General features: G+C 41.3%; 1 protein-coding gene across 4 annotated transcripts in view; it reads left to right on the forward strand.

Annotated features, from left to right (window-relative positions):
* Positions 1-21,168, forward strand: part of CHID1 (chitinase domain containing 1) — a 105,328-nt gene that overhangs the window by 7,376 nt on the left and 76,784 nt on the right. For all 4 annotated transcript variants that reach the window (XM_051622321.1, XM_051622322.1, XM_051622323.1 and 1 more), the window contains 3 exons: positions 909-1,015; positions 2,481-2,542; positions 12,197-12,289. In XM_051622321.1, coding sequence (XP_051478281.1) covers positions 909-1,015; positions 2,481-2,542; positions 12,197-12,289 — 262 coding nt within the window. The remainder of the gene's footprint in view (positions 1-908; positions 1,016-2,480; positions 2,543-12,196; positions 12,290-21,168) is intronic.

A 21,168-nucleotide genomic window follows, 5' to 3' on the forward strand; every position in this document is an offset into this window, starting at 1 on the left:
GGAAAAGCTTTGGGCTCTTTTCCTCTTGAAGCTGGGAACTCAAGTTTCCTGCCACAGTGTGCGTCTTTAGGGAAAATGAAAATAGTGGTATAGAAATAATACTTCTTGTATTAGTCTATAGCAAGAATTCTGTGAAACTGTGAAATGTTTCTTGATTCAGCACGGAGTATGAAACTTGAAATGCATTAGAAAAAGCTAATGCTTAGTCAGATGTTTTAGATTATTTCAGCTGCCCGACGATAAAGCCCTTGAAATTTCTTTAGACCCTTCTAAAGTATTCTTTTACATCCTTGATAGTTAAAAGGGCTAAGACACAGCTCTGTATGATTGTTGACTGTTCCAACTGCGTTTTTTCCGACTCTTGTCGATGTTTTTAATGTTTTTGTGTTGTTAGAAAAAGAAATTACAGGAGATTAAGTGCCCATGTTTTCTGAAATAAAAATCTGTCATAGAGTCTTGAGATGAGTAGAAGAGTAAGGTAATTCAGGGCTGTGTACAAAAGAGAAAATTAGAGTTTAGGGCAAACTTTCCTGTCTTGTTCTTGTGGTAGAAGAGATGCATAACTTACAGAGAGTTTTCTCTTTCATGTTGATGTTCTTTTAAGACTATTTGAGGCCCTAAGTGATAGTTCCATTAATATAGTTCAGTCAATTGAAGGTATCTTTTCTTAAAACTTGCATCATTGCTGACCTTTAACTAAACATAAAATGAAGAACAATGTTCTACCATGTTAATTTATTTGTGATTCTAAAGTTGGTCAGAGGAAGAAGGCAATAATTTTAGGCATGTGCTATGTTGTTTAGTGGCATGTCTTGCTTGTATCTACTGTATTCTGTTTCTGCAGAAGTATTCCAGTGTAGATAATAAATTCTTAACTTTCACTACTGATTAATGACTTTGCTTGATAGTGCCTCGAATTTTGTTTGATGGCTGGACTTACCAGGACTTTGAGAGTGTTTTTGGCAGTGAGGATGAGATAGAGGAGCTCTCCAAGAACATGGTTCTGCTAGCCAAGGTAAAAAGACTTTTTGGTAATGATTATAATATAGTGTGAAATTATATTTTATTCCTGTCATAATGGATCTTTTCTCCAGAAGTTTTATATTCTATAAAATAAAATTCTGCTCAGAAAAATAATGAGGCAGGATTCTTAATAGTGTGTCCTAGTATGTATCCAGTTCCTCTAGATATGAAGTGTAGTAACACTCAAGAGCAGTTAATTAAAAGTCTAAAGTGTGACTACTTAAGTTTGATCAACATAACCTTGTTAACTTTGTTGGCAGCTGCATTGGTGACTTCTACCTGCTATAAATCATGATTGATAAAACGTGTTCCAAACAGCTGACGGGCTGACTGTTACTGATGCAGTAGTGGATACCTGATAAACACCTCATGGAGGTTGTCTAGGGAGCAGACTGCTTTCTTTTAAATTTCTATTTCAAAAATAAAACTATTAAGCAGGGGCTAAACTGATTAGTAGTGGTTTTTGATAGACAGAAAAAGGTTCACGGGCTCAAAGAGTGCGGTTTTCTGTGTTACAGGAGTACATTTAGGCTCAGTGTGCTAGAGCTAATGGGCCACTTTTAATACCAAGAATAACTCGTTGTATATTTACTATACAGCTTTACTTTGCTCTGATAAACCAATTTCCTTAATATATTAAGAGGCTGTGGAGAGGAGAAGAGGATTTCCTTTAAGGAATGCTTACTGTTTGCGGAGGTTTTCTGGGCAGCCCCTTAGCTAATGACATTAGACCTATGCCTGTGTAGGACTACACAAGTTGCACCCAAATAACATCCAACTTTAGTGGTTGATTCATGGTAACCTGCTTAATTACTATCAGAGTAAATTTTCCTACTTCCTACACAGGGTAGAGAATAATGTGCTCTAGAGAAAGATGAATGCAGAGGGAAAATGAATAGTAGCTTAAAATGTATAACTAACACATGAATTTCAGGTCCTCAGTAACAGCTGGTCTCTTAAGGAAAGGGTACTCAAGTACAACAGTATCTTTAACCATGTAAAACATGAATTGTAACAAGTGAGATTAATTGTAGGAGATGTTTGGAATTACACCTTTGCCAAGTTAGCATTTACTTTAGACTCAAGAGCTCGTGAGTTGTTTTTTTTTCCCCCAGTACACATGTAAACGTGTGTAAATTTATTTACTTAACCATCTTTCTTTAATGGCTGGATTTTCCCAGTCCAATACTGGTTTATCATGTCAGAGTAGAAGTCATGGGTAACTGATAGAGATTTTCAACATTGTCATCTTTGTTAAATGATTTTTGCTATTCCGACTTCATGAAATGCTGCATTAAAGACAAAGGTATAAGAATTCAAAGTGTGTTCAGTCTGTTAATAGTACAAGGAGAACTTCAGTAGTTATGTGCTTTGATTCTGTATTATCATCTCTGATTCAAGGATAATGAATAAGCATGGTAATTACCTGTATATTGTTGTCAATTGCCTTTATTTAGAATGAAAATTTCGATGGATTTGTAGTTGAGGTATGGAGTCAGCTGGGAAATCAAAAGCAAACGTGAGTATAAGTCTCTAGGATACAATTCCTAAAATTTGTCTCTTTTAAAGCATCTTTCTAATTTGTCCATGTTTGTTTGAATTTGACATTATAAGGAAATACACTTCATTCTAGGACAATGGAAAATTGTTGCACTTATCTTAGAACAAAGCAGAGAAGTATACTGCACTCTGTATGAGCTCAAAGATTACATAATAATCTTCATTGTGGACCTAGCAGACCACATTAGCCTTTCATAGTTGAATTCTGCAATTGCATACTTACTCAGATGTTGGCACTGGAATTTATTATAACATTTATTCATTTGGATTACTGAGGGAAGCTTGGAAGTGTGGGATGCTTTTAAGAACACCAAGTTTGAGCTGATTAGGAAACCTTCCAAACCTTTACAGAGAGATCTTTTAAACATACTGAAAATAAACCCAAAATCTCCAACCTGAAGCAAATCTAGGGAGAAACTGGCTTCTAGTTCTTTAAACCATAGTAGTTGGTTGCAAAGAGTTAAAGTAGTTGACCTACCTTTGGTAACTCCACTTTGAAGTTCCAGTGAGTCTGCATTTATTGTAGCTGCTAAAACTAAGGGCTTTATCCTTATTAAGATGTTTCCTGATATTTAATATCTAATCTATTTTCCTTGAGCAAAAGCCCTTTCGCTGTCTTAACACCTTGAACAGAGTCAAGGTAAGGCAAGCTCTAAACTGCAGCTTGAGGAGGAAAAGGCAGAATGTGTGGTGAAATGCATGATTCAGTATAGCAATATGCAGATTTTGTGCTAATTTCCTCAGGAAATTCAGGCATCCATTCCCTAAACCAGAGTGTTTGTACAAGCTTTCTATTGCCTAAATTGTCAGGGAGAAAATAGCTTAGGAGAAAGCTCCAGGGAATGCAGACTTCATAATGAAAAACTTTCACCTTTCAAAAATGGTTATTTCAAGTTATTCTGTTTAGGGCAAATGTTACTGAATGATGGCATGTAACAGTTACTTATGGAACTGAGTGTGGTACTAACAGAGTCCTACTTTTTCTGTATAAAATTAACACATAGAATTGTAGAATGGTTTGTGTTGAAAGGGGCCTTTAAGGGTCACCTAGTCCACCCCTGCTGCAGTAAGCAGGGGGATCTTCACCTAGAGCAGTTTGTTCAGAGCCCTGTCCAGCCTGACCTTGAACATTTCCAGGGATGGGGTTTCTGCCACCTCTCTGGGCAACATGTTCCAGTGTTTCACCACCCTCATTGTAAAAAATTTCTTCCTAATACCGATTTTCAGTCTACCCTCTTTCAGTTTACAGGCATTGCCTCTTGTCCTGTCAGTACAGGCCCTGCTAAAAAGTTTGTTCCCATCTTTTTAATACGCCCTGTTTAAGTACTGAAAGGCCACAATAAAGTCACTCCAGAGCCTTCTCTTTTCCAAGCTGTTTTTTTCAAGAATGCTACTGTTCATGCCTTAGTTTGGGCTATGAAAAAATACACTTCCACTTGATATTGTGACTCTTTTGCTCTCTGCTCCTCTGCAGTTGTGAAAGTTTGTTAATAGAAAACATGAAGTGGTATTTAAGGTTGTTCAGCAACTTCAGTGGAAACAACACATCCTGGGATGTCACTTTCATTTGCCTTTTTGCAGAGAAAAAGAAAAGACTACATCACCAGTCACATACAACCTTACCATAGCCTGCCTAAGGCGTGTGATTTAAATGGTCTATGGTGCTGCAGGATTAATCCCAGTAATGGTGACAAATAAAGTGAATCTGCAGAATTTTTTGCTTTACATCTGCAATCAACTTAGATATTTTGGATTCCCTTTTGTTAATACAGGAGATAAGAGGCAACTAAGTCTGCTCTTGCTAGTAGCAATCTCTGAATCAGAGCTGGGTTCCAAAGTACATTTAGGTACTTGATTCCTGAGCTGGCTATGGAAATTGTATTTTGATTTAATTATCTATATGGGCTTATGCACAGCAGCAGGTTTCACAAAACAACTGAGTTTGCATAGACTGTTCTGAGGTCTTCCCTCATCCACTGATGTAGTCACTCCATTACAGAAGGCCACCAGGTTGGTCAGGTAAGACATACCCTTGGTGTAGCCATGGTAACTGTCTTCAATCACTTCCCTGTCCCCCTTGTGCCATACTTGAACACAAAGAATCTTAACTGCAGAGGCTTTGTAGCCTTGTCAGGGGCTCCACCGTTTGGATATAGTTGGATATAGTGGTCAGTTTACCTACTATGCTTACCATATTTCAGTGAAATTGATGGTTTTCCTGTCAGTTAACTTGCATGAATATAAGACAGACAGTATTACTGTAATTTTGACTCACTGAAGTCTAATTTAAGCACACTAGCATCAAAGTGCTGTGTGGAAAATAACATGTGAGCAACATACACTTTTTTATTGGCTCCAGAGTGAGTTTACTTGTAGTATGGTAAAAATGTTGCTCTTTGCCAGGAGTAATGCTGGTTCAAAACAGCATTGCTTGTCCCATCTTATGTGATGAGAATAGTTTGTACTAGAGGAGGTATTGCTGTGTAGTTGCTCCAGCCTTCAGTTCCTGAGTGTTACAAAGTATAGAAGCACCGTTAACATACTCACCATCAGTCTGTTAGACAGGAGTGGGAAGTTATTTTCTATAATTTCAGAGAAGGAAAGGGTTATTCTTACAGAGTAGGATGGTAACTGCCTCTTTTGCTCCAAATCAGTAATCACAGAATCACAGAATATTTGCTCCTATGTGGCTGCCTATGAGCAAGACTTTAGGATTGCCCTAACTAAAAATGTGAAAGATGATGTTTGGCAGAAAAACATAAATAGAAATAAAAGTTATGAACTGTGGGTTTTCCTCCTCCTCAAGACCAGTTTTTGTCAAAGTGCTGAATTTTAAACTCATTTGTGTTTTTTTTCCTCCCTTTATTGCCACTCCGTTAGAAATTATTAGGGTGTTTAAGTTGCAAAATACCTTGTGTTGAACTTGCCTCCTCAGAGACAGGTGTTTAGAGTAAGGCAGCAAGCTGAAGCTAAGCTTGTGTGTGGAATAACAGTTGTTTTGTGAAAGCAGAAGTGCATCACTACTGTCGCAAGCCAGTACCGGGGGGCTCCCGGCTGTCAGGATACTTTTGCGACTCCCCCTCTCAATGTGGAGGGGTTTGTGAATGAGCCCGAGGGTCACACGCGGCGCTGCCTCTCACGGAGCAACGGCCGCCGCGGGACCGTGTTTCAGGGTGGTAGCTAGAAAGCACCCGCACCCCACCACGCTCAGAAATTGCCTCTAAAGCCAAGATTTACTCCACAAACTAATAGGTTTATTAAGGGTTAACACAAACCGAGGGATGATGTTTAGGAACAATGCAGGTGTGAATGGCTACCGGGGATATCAATATGTATGTGGTGAGCAAGTGTCCTTTAGGGAGGCAATGCAAAGGTGCTTTTAAGGGAGAGGATTAAGGACCAAAGGGAGGAGGGAGGAGGGAAGGAAACCCGACGCCGGTCCTCCTTAAGAGGTCGCGCTGTGTGTGCAAGTATGAGGAAAGGAGTGTGTGTGTGTGTGTGTGTGTGTGTGTGTGTGTGTGTGTGAGGTGATGTTACCCTCCGGCGACTTGTCCAGCAGCGTCGGTCGGTGGCCGGAAGGCAGGGCGGCAGGTCCGTGGTGTCGGAGGGGCAGCCTCTCGGCAGCGGGTGCAGCGCCCGTTGGTTTCCCCTCCAGGGCAGCAACACGGGGAGGGGGCTCCGGCCCCGACCCCAGGGCTCGGGACCCCGGCACGCTCGGCGCTGAGGCTCAGGCTGGACCCGGGGCAGGCAGGCAGGGTCCCAGCACCAGTGTCCGCAGCAGGGGGGTGTCCCACGCAGAAAGCGTCCGAACGGGCCTCAGGGAGGAGGGAAGGGCCCAGAGCCAGTGAGCGTCCATGAGCCCCACTTTAAGGCTGTGACTGCCAGGGGCACAGGATGGCTTGTCGTCCATCCATCTCGGACCACAGCTGTTGTTTTGGGTTCAGTTGTCCTTGAGAAGCAAGTCTGTTTTAGTTCGTTAGCTGGGGATAATCAGGAGAGGCCTTCGCTGGCTAAAAAGACATTTTGTTTAGACTTATGTGGGGAAGAAAAGAACAGTTTCCCACAACTACATTAAAATTTTGTCTTGAAACACTTTTAAATTATGGCACCGGTGTCTTCGTTTTGAGATTAAGTCAGTGTTTCTATTGCTTACTCTAAAACTGCATGGCTTGGGTATCCAGTGGCTCAGGTATTTTCCCTATCAATGTTTTTTGAAATGAACAAGTACTTTGAACAGATCATAAACATCATAAGAATTAAGTTAAATTAGCTCCTTGGAAATCCTGTATTTTTATTGCACATTTAGCGTTGTTGCTTTGGGATCTGTTAATTTCCTTTTAAGTATCAAAGTAGAGTTAATCCTGGTAAATGGGTAAGCATCAACGGTCTTTTTCTTCCCTCGTGCTGCCAGAAGAGTTGGAGCAGCCCATAACCTCTTTAGTCCACAGAGTGGCAGTATTGTAACAAGATTCATACCTGATCTTCCTTGTCAGGTTGTGTCTTTCAAAGTGACAAACACTAGCAGTAAAGCATGTCCTTAACCTTGGAAGGTTGAGGGTCAGTTGAAAGGTATGTCACCCATGATCAGCATCTCTGTTAACTGTTAGATACATGCTGCAGGCTTTCCTGATTCAGATCCTTCAAGGTCAAAACCTGAAAGTAGCTTAACCTGCTTCTAGGTAAACAAACAAAAGATGATAGCGATGCTCCTAGAATCAGGTAGTCTGCCTTCAAATTACTTTCAGAGCTTTCTGACAATACAAGGAGACCTGCCTAGCTAATACAATGTATTCCTATTATGTATTGTAAATATGTTGTAATTTACAAAGAAAGTTAAAAATTAAAAGATTTTTTTTTCCTGAAATACAGGGAATAGTCTCACATAAGCAGTTAGCAACAGGTTGTTGAAGCTCAACACAGGTGCATACAAATTATGAAATGACAGCAGTGTTGTGGATCTAAGTAAAAGTTATTTCACTTAGAATCATTAAGGTTTTCATTTTTCAAAACCTAAAGTGGATACCTAGCTATTAAATTAATAAATAATAAAATGACATTCAGTTATCCTAGTGCATCTTTTTGTGTATCTGTGTTGAGGGGAAAGCTGTGGAAATTATTCCTTTTATTTTTTAAATACTGTTAGAGAAAACAGTGCACTACCTTGGTGCAGGAATACTTAATACAGCACAGGTTTCTTTATCAGAATGATAAAGAATGATAATCAAAAGTTTGGAACACCTCTCCTATGAAGACAGCTGAGAGAGTTGGAGATATTCAGCTTGGAGAGGAAAAGGCTCCAGTGAGACCTTATAGTGGCCTTCCAGTAGCTGAAGAGGCCTACAGGAAACCTGTGGAGGGACATACAAGTTCATGTAGTGATAGGACGAGGGGTAATGGCTTTAAACTAGAATAAGGGAGATTCAGGTTAGACATTGGGAAGAAATTCTTTAGTGTGAGGGTGGTGAGACACTGGAACGAACTGGTTGCCCAAGGAAGAGTTCAGGGCCAGACTGGATGGGGCATTCAGCAACCTGGTCTAGCAGGAGGCATCCCTGCCCATGGCAGTGGGGTTGGAACGAGATGATCTTTAAGGTCCCTTCCTACCCAAACCATTCTATGATTATATTATTCATCCTGTGGCATTTAGGTTTAGAAATGTACATGGCAGAAGTATTGAGATAACTGAGCAAACAGAGGTTGTCCTGCTTATTTAGTTAACAGCTAGACAAGATGATGTCTCCCTTGCTAATATCACTTGTGAGTTTATTTGGGTGGGCTTTTTCTCCAGAGACCTGGGTCATGTTGTGAAAAAGGCATTAATATATCCATCAGAATCTCACAGCACATGTAAAAGTGCACACGTTATTCTGATCAATCTGTCATTAGCTGACAGATGGCACTGTCATCACACAGAATCAATCTGAAGAACATAATTTTTTTGTCACCGCCTGCTGCAGGTACTTGGTATCATGCAGAAAGTGACCTTCAGAAATCTTAATAATGTTGATAGGAGTATAGGAACAAAAAACTCTTATGGCAGATGTATCCTTCATGTTAGTCCCTGAAAAATTAATCTATTAATCAAAGATTTGCCATAATTTACTCCAGTTTCTTGGTATTAACTAGGTAATGAAATGGCACAAAAGGGCAATTTCTTCTTGAAGTAGACAGCTTTAGTCTGTCCAATTTTCTTGACAAGACATAAATTTTAGGAAATACTGACTACCAACTTGTGCAAAAAAATGGCTGAAGTTGGAAAGTTGCAGAGTTCTGAAGGATCACATGACAGAAGGGAAAGATGTAACAGCTTTATGTGTCATGTGCAAGGCTTTTCAAATATATCTACAGCCTTCTCTTGTGCATTTGAAGCAAACTGTTCTACAAGGTGTCCCAAACACAATAGACCATCACTGCCAGAAGAAGGGAGTTCTGAAAAAATTATCTCCTAAACTTTGCACAATGAAAATTTGGAGGTCTGCATACTTTGTAAGGGGCAAGATACTATGAAATCATGAACACTTGGAAAATTAACCTACTAAATGGTGGTGATAGTAGAAGGCCTGAAAAATAGGAATGAAGTAGACCTTAATTAGCTGAAGATGGAGTCTTGAAGCTGCCAATGTTTTAGTAGCTACTCTAAAGTTAAATTTTATAATGGTGAAGTCTCTAGTAAATATTTAATAAGCCTTTTCAGGAAGACTGATTCTACTTTCCTTGACCTAATAATAATGTTTTAAAAGTCAGTGGTTTTTCTTTCAGATTTTCAGTGGTCGTATTGGAGAATATTATCTTTAAAGCTCTGGAAAGCACTGCTGGGACACAATGAAGCATTTTGCTAGTGCTGTTTGGAGAAGAGGGCAAGAGCGGACATTTGATTTACATAATCTGTGTTGGCTGACAAATGGAAATGAGCCTAAATTAAGTCTTTAATCCTGTCTGATTTGCTAGAAAGTGTTCAGGGCCCAGAGACCTTGCTTGACAGGTTGCTGAGTAGACGTTAATCTGGGTTTCTTGAGTAAGAATCTGTAGTTGTCCAGCTATCTCTTTTCTTCCTGACCTCCTCCAAGTTGAAGCTAATTATTTTTTTTGCCAGAGCTATACTGCTTGTATTTGGTTGTGGGAGTCTTAAGAGTCCTATCTGCCAGCTACAAAATAAAACCAGCAATCCAAACTGCACTCCTGCCCCTTTATCAGGCCATAAATGTTTGTCCTTTTTTAGTTGTGTGTTGTGGTTCTATGCTGTATGCCTTTCTAGTTTAAAAATATGACTGCTTTGTCGCTGTTTTTGTGGGTGCATCACTGCTTTTGTGGATACGTTTTTACCTCTGCTGGCTAATTGCCTATGTCTGACACTGCCAAGGAAGGGTGAAACCTTGCATTTATTATTAACTTGATTTTTTTTTTTTTTTCCTCTGCATCTGATTGAAAATCACCCCAGCTGCTTTTCTTCTTAGGCTTCAAAGCATTGCTCTCTGGTGGTGAGGCAAATATGTGAAGATGCAGAGTGGGAGCGAGGGTGTTAGCCTTGTTTCTGTATGAAAAATACTATCTTGCTCTGCAACTATGTTAAGTTCTTTTGTCCTATTTTACCACTCCGTCTGTCCCTTCAACTTTTAAATAATTAAATTTAAATCAGCAAATGTTTTGCATGGTGTAGAGGTCTCAAAATTCCTACAGCTAACACAGGCAGTCAGAGAAGAGATTCCTGCTTACGAACAGTGTAGAATAATCTCAGTACTAGAGAAATTGATTCTTTGATCAAATTTATCTCATCTGACATCTAATAAAGATTGCACTTACACTGCAGTTCGGGTATAATTAGTTATAAAGGTCACTTAGCCATGAGACACAAATCAATGGGAAAGAAGGCTTAGCTAGTTTTAATACTTAGAGGTTTTGATAAGGTTATGTGGGAGCCGTGATGTGTATGTTGGAGTCTGTATAGTTTAGTGTTGTAATTTTTTAATGTGTTTCTATGGAAAAGGATTCCTTTTTGCTATAATTGATTTGTTTGAGTAGTGACACTCTTAATATGGAATGCATAAGGAAATGGGAGGGAAAACTGTTACTTTTCCAGAGCAAGAATGGTAGAAGTACAGGCTACAGACAGACCAAAAGCTGATTCCTGTAATCTCATGTCCCTTCAGAAGAGAAATATGTGTGGCAGTGTGACAGTTTATTGTCAAGAGCTCAGCACAGCCGTCTCTCAAAATTGTAAGCACAAAATACTTATTAAATTGGGAAAGTAATAAAACTTGCTTTGTTAGTTTGCCAGGATTTTGAGAGTAATGGCTTTTGTAGCATCATTAGGAAGTTTTCATAAGGCATCAAACTATTTCAGGGGAGATGAAAATACTTGGTTGCCTTTGGATAGTGTCTAGACTGTTCAAGTCAAGCATCTCTACTGTGATGGATAATTATATTGCAAGATCAGTGATTCCAGAAAAAAATCTCTAGGTTGATACTGCCTTGAAAGGCGTGACAGTACCAAAAGTTATTTCAGAGAGTGCAGGTCTAGTCCAGTTCAAGTGGAACAAACAACTTGAGTTATCACTTACATATATATCCTGCTTTTCTTGCTTTAGCACTTGCCTATTAGAATGGGTTGTGGAGTTGCCTTATACTCAGTTCAGGCTTAAGCACAATTCTGAACACATCTAGAATTCCATGCTAATATAATCTGTCTGACTATGTGGATCCACCCTGCCAGTGGGTAAATATGAAAGTTGACTTTGTTGTGAAAAATCAAATTACTTAATGAAGTCACACAGAAGAGCCATATTTGTAGTGCAAATTGAGAGTAATATTGGACTACTCTTAAGATAACAATAGCCTTTAAACTTTTTTTGTAAATGCAGTCTGTCTCTGAAGGATTTTCTATTAATATCACCCTTCAAGTCAGAAGGACTATAGAAGCAATTTACATGAAATTTTTGTAGTTTATTTTCCTGTTGAAATGCTTAGAATATGGATATGAAAATCAACTTTTGTGAAAGTCTTTAACTGATGCATATGGAAGGGATATTTCCAGATATGACATTGTCAAACAATTATTTTGTGGCTGTACAGTAATGTATTGTGAAACAGAAGGGTTACTTGTACATGAAAATCCATCAGCAGAAATATTTCTAAATATCCGTTGAAGATCGCATGTCTTGCTGTGAAAATTCTCTGACCTCATATGTGGTAGTATGGTAACTTGAATCTATCCAACAACTGCTTGTTTCAGAACAGGGTTTGGCTCTTCTATTGTTATATTTCTTTGTACTGAGTATGACCTCAGTTGATGCCCTGCTCTGGCAAGATATGCTGGTTTTACATGCTAACAATGCGTAATTAGATTCAAATAAAACTAGGAAACATTTTAGTCTCAAGGTGATCACTAGTTCAAATAAAACTAAGACTGTCTCCAGCAGTTGAATGTTCTTAGTTCATTAAGATCAGTCTTCCTCATATTTTTTTTTTTCCACTATGGTCATTCTCTACAAGCTGTTTGGCTCTCTTGCCAACTTCAGTTTTTCAATTATTTCTACTGTCACTTGTTAACTTTGTCTTGCCACTATATAGCACCAGTTTTACTGGCTTTCCCTCTAACAATGTATTTGTATTTCAGGGAGTTGATTCACTTGCTTACTCACCTTTCTGAAGCTCTGCGTGAGGCACAGCTAAAGTTCATACTGGTCATCCCTCCTGCAGTTGCAGCAAGGTGAGTAGTCCTGTTTAGATGGCAGGTTCTAAATGAGAAATACTTTGATATACAATAAGTTCAAAGCTTTGTTTATAGCTATTCAGCTTAAATGAATAAGAAACCATTTGATTTTGATTGGTAGTTGTGTCTTTCAGAGGAATATAAGACTAGGAAACTAGGCAATTAGGAAAGACAAGGCCTCCTTGGAATGAAACCTAGCAAGAGAGGCCAAGGACAACTGAAAAGGCTTATTCAAATAAGTTGTAGACAAGACTAACACTAGAGGCAATATAGGCCCACTGCTGAATGAGGTGGTGTCCTGGTGACAGAGGATACCAATGAAGGTAGAGTTACTGAATGCCTTCTTTTTCTCTGTCTTCACTGCTAGAGACTGTCCTCTGGAGCCCGAGACCCCTGAGGTCCCAGAGGAAGTCAGGATAAAGGGGGAGTTTGCCTTGGTTGATGAGGACTGGGTTAGGAATCAGTTAAGCAATCTGGACATCCATAAATCCATGGGTCCTGATGGGGATGATCCTGCAGTTTCTGAGGGAACTGGTGGAAGACATTGCTAGGCTGCTCTCAATCGTCTTTGGTAAGTCACGAGGAACAGTAGTGATGCCTGAGGACTGGAGGAAAGTAAATATCACTCCAGTCTTCAAAAAGGGCGAGGAGGAGGACCTGGGTAACTATAGACCGGTCAGCCTCACCTCCATCCTTGGAAAGGTGATGGAACAACTTATCTTCAGCACTGTCTCTAGGTATATCAAGGAGAAGAGGGTCACTAGGAACAGTCAGCATGGTTTTACCAAGGGGAAGTCACATGTAACCAACCTGATAGCCTTTTATGAGAACATAACCAAGTGAATAGATATTAGTAGTGCAGTGGATGTGGTTTATCTGGATTTCAGTAAAGCACTTGACATCATAGCTCACAGCATCCTCATAGCTAAACTGAGGAAGTGTGGTCTTGATTGCATAGTGAGGTGGATTGTGAACTGGTTGAAGGAAAGAAGTCAGAGAGTTGTGGTCAATGGGACAGAGTCTAGCTGGAGGCCTGTGTCTGGTGAAGACCCTAAGGGGTTAGTACTGGGACCAGTACCATTCAATATACTCATCAGTGACCTGGATGAGGGAACAGAGTGCACTGTCAGCAAGTTCACTGATGACACCAGGCCAGTGGTTGTGGGTAAAAGTGCTAGCGAGGTCTTACAGTCTTTTGTCTCAGTGGAGGTAAAGGATGGTGATCCATGTGGTAGCAAAGACATGAGGGGTAGTGATAACTTGGTAACTACGGAAGTGTCTGAGCGCAGTCAGGTGGGAATTAGGGCTTGTCCCCCCAGAAAGGTGTCAGGACAATTAGCCCGGCTGAAGTGCATCTACACCAATGCATGCAGCATGGGCAGCAAAATGGAGGAGCTGGGAGGCCATTGTACAGCAAGAAAACTATGATATAGTTGCTGTCACAGAAACATGGTGGGAAGACTTGCATAACTGGAGTGCTGTGATTGATGGCTGCCAACTTTTCAGAAGGGATAGGCAAGGAATGAGAGGTGATGAGATGGCCTTCTGTATTAGAGATAGGTTTGAATGCCTAGAACTTAACAATGTGAATGACAGTGTTGAGTGTTTATGGGTAGGAATCAAGGGGAAGGCCAATAAGGCAGACATCATGGTGGGAGTTTGTTATAGACCTTCAACCAGGATGTAGAGGCTGATGGAATTGAGTGAGATTGAGTGTATCCTCAGCAAGTTTGCTGATGATACCAAGCTGTGTGGTGTGGTTGACACCCCAGAGGTAAGGGACGCCATCCATAGGGACCTTGACAGGCTGGAGAGGTAGGCCAGTGCCAACCTCATGAAGTTCAAAAGTCCAAGTGCAAGGTCCTGCACCTGGGTTGGCACAACCCCAGGCACAAATACAGGCTCGGGGGAGAATGGCTAGAGAGCAGTCCTGAGGAAAAGGACTTAGGGGTGGTAGTAGGTGAGAAACTTCACATGAGCTACCAGTGTGCGATTGCAGCCCAGAGGGCCATCTGCATCCTGGGCTGCATCAAAAGAGGCACAACCAGCAGGGAGGCGATTCTGCCCCTCTACTCTGCTCTGGTGAGGCCACACCTGGAGTAGTGTGTACAGTTTTGGTGCCCTCAGCACAAGAAAGATACGGAGCTGTTGGAGAGGGTCCAGAGAAGGGCCACCAAGATGATCAGAGACCTGGAGCACCTCTGCTATGAAGACAGGCTAAGAGAATTGGGGCTGTTCAGCCTAGAGAAGAGAAGGCTCCGAGGAGACCTTATTGCAGCCTTCCAGTACTTGAAAGGGGCCTACGGAAAAGCTGGGGAGGGGCTTTCATCAGAGAGGATAGTGATAGGACAAAGGGTAATGGTTTTAAACTGAGAGTAGGGAGATTTAGGGTAGATATTAGGAAGAAATTATTCACTATAAGGTGGTGAGGAACTGGAATGGCTTGCCCAGGGAGGTTGTTGATGCCCCATCCCTGAAGGTTTTTAAGGCCAGGTTGCACGAGGTTTTGTGCTCATGGCAGAGGCGTTGGAACTTGATCAAAGATCATCAAAATCCAGGCCTGCTGATGAATGAGGTGGGCACCCTAGTCATGGAAGACACAGAGAAGGTAGAGTTGCTGAATGCCTTCTTTGCTTCAGTCTTCACTGCTAAAGCTGTCCCTCATGAATCCCAGAACATGGAGGCAAGGGGAAAGGTCTGAAAGGAGGAAGATTTTCCCTCGGTACGGGAGGTCTGGGTTAGAGACCACTTGGCCGAACTGAACATCCATAAGTCCATGGGCCCTGATGGGATGCCCCCATGAGTGCTGAGAGAACTGGCAGATGTTATTGCTGGGCCACTCTCCATTATCTTTGAAAGCTCATGCAGAACAAGACAGGTGCCTGAGGACTGGAGGAGGGCTGATATCACTCCAGTTTTCAAAAAGGCAAGAATGAGGACCCAGGGAACTACAAGCCAGTTAGTCTAATCTCTGTCCCTGGGAAGGTGATAGAGCAACTCATTCTGGATGTCATCTCTAAACATATTGAAGTACAGAAAGTTATTAGGAGTGGTCAACATGGATTTATCAAGGGTAACAATGTCATAACTGGTTGGCTGGATGAGGGGAGAGCAGATGTCATCTACCTTGACTTCAGCCAGGCCTTTGTCATTGTCTCCCATAACATCCTCATTAGGAAACTGAGGGACTGTGGGCTAGATGAGTGGACAGTGAGATGGATTGAGATCTGGCTGTGTGACGGAACTCAGAGGGCTGTGATTAATGGAGTGGGTTGAGTTGGAGGCCTGTAACCCGTGGTGCTCCCCAGGGGTCAATACTCAGTCTGGTCTTGTTCAACATACTCATCAATGACCTGGATGAGGGGACAGAGTGTATCCTCAGCAAGTTCGCTGATGATACAAACTGGGAGGGGTGGCTGACACACCACAGGGCTGTGCTACCATCCAGTGTCGACAGGCTGGAGAGCTGGGAAGAGAAGAACCTGATGAGGTTCAACAAGGGCAAGTGTAGGGTCCTTCACCTAGGCAGGAATAACCCTATGCATCAATACAGGTTAGGGGGTGACCTGCTGGGAAGCAGTTCTGAGGAGAAGGATCTAGGAGTCCTGGTAGATAGTAAATTACCCATGAGCCAGCAATGTTCCCTTGCTGCCAAGAAGGCCAGTGGAATCCTGGGTTGCATAAGAAAGTATGTGGCCAGTAGGTCAAGAGAGATCATTGTGCCCCTCTACTCTGCCCTGATGAGGCCACATCTGGAATACTGCATCCAGTTCTGGGCTCCCCATTTCAAGAGAGATGGGGAACTACTAGAGAGAGTCCAGCCAAGGGCAACAAAGCTGATTGGGAGATTGGAGCATCTCCCTTATGAGGAGAGGCTGAGAGAGCTGGGAGACTAGCCTGGAGAAGAGAAGGCTGAGAGGAGACCTTATTAATGCCTTCAAGTATCTAAAGGGTGGGTGCAAGGAGAATGGAGCCAGACTAATTTCAGTAGTTCCCAGTGACAGGACAAGGGGCAGTGGGCACAAGCTGAAACATAGGAAGTTCCATTTAAATATGAGGAAAAATTTAATTTATGGTGAGGGTTACAGAGCACTGGAACAGGCTGCCCAAGGAGGTTGTGGAGTTCCCTTTCCTGGAGATATTCAAGACCCGCCTGGATGCCATCCTGAGTAATGTTCTCTAGGCAATCCTGCTTTACAGGGGGAGCTGGACTAGATGATCTCTGGAGGTCCCTTCCAACTATGACAATTCCATGATTCTGTGAGTCATTCCACCACATCTCAGTGATACCGATAACGTCATAGCCCTGCAGGCATACTCACATCTGCAGTTCCTCTTGTTTATTCCCATGCTCTGTGCATTCACAAAGAGGCATCTAAGATGGGCCCCCTTCAAAGCAGTCATGCTGGCATGGATTACATTTTGCAGTTCAGATGCTTTCCTGTTGTCCTGCAATCCTGCAGGCCCTGGGCATCTGTTACTGGCTCTGTCCTCAAGGTGATGGGTGTGAGATGAGTTGAGGGTCCCCTCCCCTGGCATCACCTAACTAAATTGGCCAGCCTCTGGCCAAAGACTCTCTCCCTTTCTCAGACAAGTGAAGCCCATCAGCCCCCAAGAGACCAGGTTTTTCAAAATTAGTCTTGGACTGAAGCCCTGTAACTGAAGCACCACTCCTGTAACCATTTGTTGACTTCTCCAATTTGGTTGGTCCTTTCCATCCTTTTCCCTTTTACTGGAAGGATTGATGAGAACACTGTGCTTGAGCCCTTCTCCGCCTCTCCCAGCACTCTACAGTCTTTCCTGACAGTCTTCAGGCTACTCCTGTCTGTAATGCTTATTTAAAATTAAAGGCATAAAAACTAAATCTTTAAAAATCTGTTCCTGCCCCATAAGATAACTTCTGCAATATTCGCAGACTATTAATACTCTTAATTTCTTGCAAATTTCTGTGGATAATTGTGAGCTTTTGCCTAGCTTTTGCTAGGCCTTTGCATCACATGAATGTTCAATGATGATAACAAATACTTTTGAGATTCTTGTGCTTTGCTTAAGTAAGAAATAATGAGAAATTGTCTTCTCTGTCATTTGTTCCAGTCTTTCATGGTGCCTCCTTATGATCTACATTTCATCCCAATTGATAGTTCCTTTTTAAAGCAATTTTCTGTTGCTATTTATTGTAGTCTATTACAGATAAAGCAAAAGAGAACATTTGAAAATGTTTTTTAAAAATGCTTTATCAGTCACTTCAACACACAGATGCTTTTAAAAATGCTAATGCACATTCTGGTAGACTTTTAAGTAATTGCTGTAAACAGTACTCACTTGAAAGTGCCTTTGCTTCTTTTGGTGGTACTGAGAAAGTGGAGAATAGTACAAACCTTAAGATTGCTGTTCATCGTGATGCCTGTTGACAAGTACCACGTTCAGTTTCACAGCCAGAGGGACCTAAATCTGTTTTGTTTATATACAGACACATGAGGCTCTACAGTTTAGTTTTGCTAAATCCTGAAACAAGAATTGAAGCCACTATATGCCCTCTGTAATCTTAAACATATTTTGGCTTGACTAAAATTTGCTTTGTTAGGGTAACTGTATCTTCAATGTCTATTTCACAGTCGAACACCATACTGAGATTTGAACCTTATGTTGTCATTAATTTGTCCTGCATATTGATAGGATAGTGGGTTCCCAGTTCCCAAACTTTTCTGAGCAGGAATTTAGAGTTGTCCTATTAGCGCTGGGAAGAGCTATCGATATAAAGTGCAGCTTTTAATCTGAAATATGTATTTCATGCCTGTCCCTTAAATGGTCTTTTTTGAAGAAGAGTAGTGAAGTATCCTGTCACTGTGGGAAATAACACCCATAGTTTATGTGAAAGAATCTGACAGTCTCATTCCTCTAAAACCAATTGCTCTCTTTCTTTATGTGTTCTTAAATTTTCTGGGAATTATTCATAAAGCTTTATTGCCCAGGAGAATGCATTATTCATATTCTTTTCAATTAATAGTGTTATAGAAGTCACCTGCCTGTGTCTTCCATATATGTCTTCATATTGCAATAACTAGAAAAAACACTTTAACTTCTTGAGTAAATAGGTAGCTGAATGTACATTCATCAGTTATGGAAACATCCTAAAAGATTCACAATGTCTGTGCATGCTTTAAAGCTCAGAAATACATTGGTTTGAATTATATCAATGAGCAGAATCCTGAAACTTTATTTCTGCCTTACTTGACTCCTTCGATAGTAGCTGTACTTGAAAATTTCTGATTCATAGGACAGCAAGGCTTCAAATTAAAAGTCCTTTCCATTGTGTATTAAATATCTCATGTCTTGAAATTCCATTTGGGTTTTAACACACGTGGTTGAAAGATTGCTTTGATGCATGTTAAACTATTTTTTTGGTTGGAATTACTGCAGATTGTTATTCAGAAATACAGCAAAAGGTGTGGAAGTAAGTACCATCAAGAATCAAATAGTATTTTAGAGCTCAGCATCTAGCAAAAGACTGATAAAGGAGACTTGAGCTGTATGTGGATTACCATAAGCAGCTGATATGCTAGGAGTGGAAACATCATTCCCTTTGTGTTCTACCCTGATTAAAACATAGAGTATGGTTAAATGTAAGCAATTTATTTAGGAATTGTAATTTAGAGTCCTTTGATATTCATTGAGATCAAAGCAGTGTAGCAGCAAATGCTATTTGGAAGGAGACACAAGAGCTAAAAATACTGGTTTGCTTAGGGAAAAAACAGTCTGGAAAATGCACCATAGCACGTGAGATCAAGTGCATGATGCAGGGAGGAAACACTGGATCATCTATTTAACTCCTCAAATTCAGTGTTTGCAAAAACAAAGTGAGACTGACCCTCTAGCTGAGGCTTGCTTTCAAAACTGAAGGATCTGGTGAAGACTTTGGTTCAGGGCTTACTACAGGGCTGCTGGTAACAGATGGGGTACACCTATTTCAAGGGGGGGAAAGAATCTTTGTGCAGGAGTTAGCAGGGCTCAATGAAAGAGCTTTACATTAGATTTGAAGGGGGAGAGAAAGATAAAACCAGGCTTGTGGGAGACAAGCCCAGGGGTGACACACCAGTGTTTGAGGGATGGTGTGCTATTGAGGTCCTTCAATATGCTATCTCAGTGGAGGTATGGGATGGAGCACCAAAGTTGTATGTGGCAGCAAAGTCAAGAAAGGCAGGTAACAAACAGAAAGAGCTGGAAGCCATTATGCAGTAGGAAAACTATGATATTGTTGCAGTCATGGAAACATAGTCCAAGGAGCAATGGTTAGTGGCCTACTACACCACTTAGACATCCAGAAGTCCCAGTTGACTGGAGGTTGGCAAATGTGACACCTATCTACAAAAAGGGCCAGAAGAAGGATTCAGAGAAGTACAGGCCTGACAGTCTGACCTCGGTGCCAGGGAAGGTTATGGAGCAGATAATTTTGAGTGCCATTATGCAGCAAATGCAAGACAACCAAATGATCAGGCCCAGCCAGCGTGGGTTCGTGAAAGCAAACCTGATCTCTATCTAGGACAAGGTAGCTTGCTGAGTGGATGAGGAAAAAGCTGTGGATGTTGTCTACCTAGATGTTAGTAAAGCCTTTGACACCATTCCCACGCCATTCTCCTGAAGAAACTGGCTGCTTATGGCCTGGGCAGGTGTATGCTTTGCTCACTAAAACACTGGCTACGCCCAAAGAGTTACAGCATCAGTGGACTTAAATCCAGCTGGCAGTCAGTCACAAGTGGTGTTCCCCGGAAGTTAGTATTGGGGCAAGTTCTCTTGAATATCTTTATCAATCTACTGGATAAGGGCATCAAGTGCACCCTCAGTAAGTTTGCAAGTGTCACCAAGTTGGGTGAGAGTGTTTCTCTGCTTGAAGGTAGAGATGGCTCTTCAGAGAGAACTGGGCAGGCTGGATCAATGGGCCAATTCTGTGAGGTTCAACAGGCCAGGTCCTGCACTTAAGTCACAACAACCTCATGCAACACTACAGGTTTGGGGAGGAGTGGCTGGAAAGGTGCCGGATGGAAAAGAACTTGGTGGTATTGGCAGTATAGCAGCTCAACAAGGAAGCAGAACAAGGCCAGTGTTGGAAAAGTACCAGATAATTTCAAAATGTTGAGACAGTGGTACAGTTAGATGTAGAAAAAGGGACACTTCATTTTGAAATGATTGGCAGGGACCTTTCAGGTTGACAAAAAGCAGTTATTCTGCTCTTGGTGTTAGGCAGGTCTCATAGAACTGGGTCTGGGGTACTATACTTATAGGAGGATGTAGAAAAACGAGAGTTTTTGGAGGAAAGCAAGGAAAATGGCTAGATAAGGTCTCCTTTGAGGAAAATTTGAATAACTGTATTTATTATATTAAAAAGAGGAAACAGTGTCAGGAGACAATAAGCTTTCAAATGTGTCAACAGGAGCTGTATAAGTGACAGTGATGCATTGATCTTTACATCAGCTAGGAAGAAAAGGATAAAAGTGCTCTTAGTTCATGATAAAGAATTCTTAGGTTGAATACTAGAAAAATAGTAGTGTTAGATGGCAAAAAACAGTAGAAACACCTAGGAAAATGTTGGAATCTTCAAATGCATTTGGAACTTGATGACACATCTAGGTAGCAGGTAATGCACAGCTGCAGAAGGAGAAAAGGGAGAGTAGCACCCTTATTAATTTATTTGGGTAGCAGAATTAGTGCTCCATAAATGCCTGTTTTGCAGAAGAGTGCAAAGAAGCAGAGCTGAGCCAGCGGGAGAAAGAAAAAGAGCATGCTCTGTTGTGAAACTTTCTTCCTCTGTCCCAGGAACACAGCAAGCATTCACAAATATTTGTTCCCCCTGTTTGTCTGCCAGAGCTGAGGGAAGCTCT

This window comes from Apus apus, chromosome 5 (genome assembly GCF_020740795.1).
Source record: "Apus apus isolate bApuApu2 chromosome 5, bApuApu2.pri.cur, whole genome shotgun sequence".
In the NCBI taxonomy this organism is placed as follows: domain Eukaryota; kingdom Metazoa; phylum Chordata; class Aves; order Apodiformes; family Apodidae; genus Apus; species Apus apus.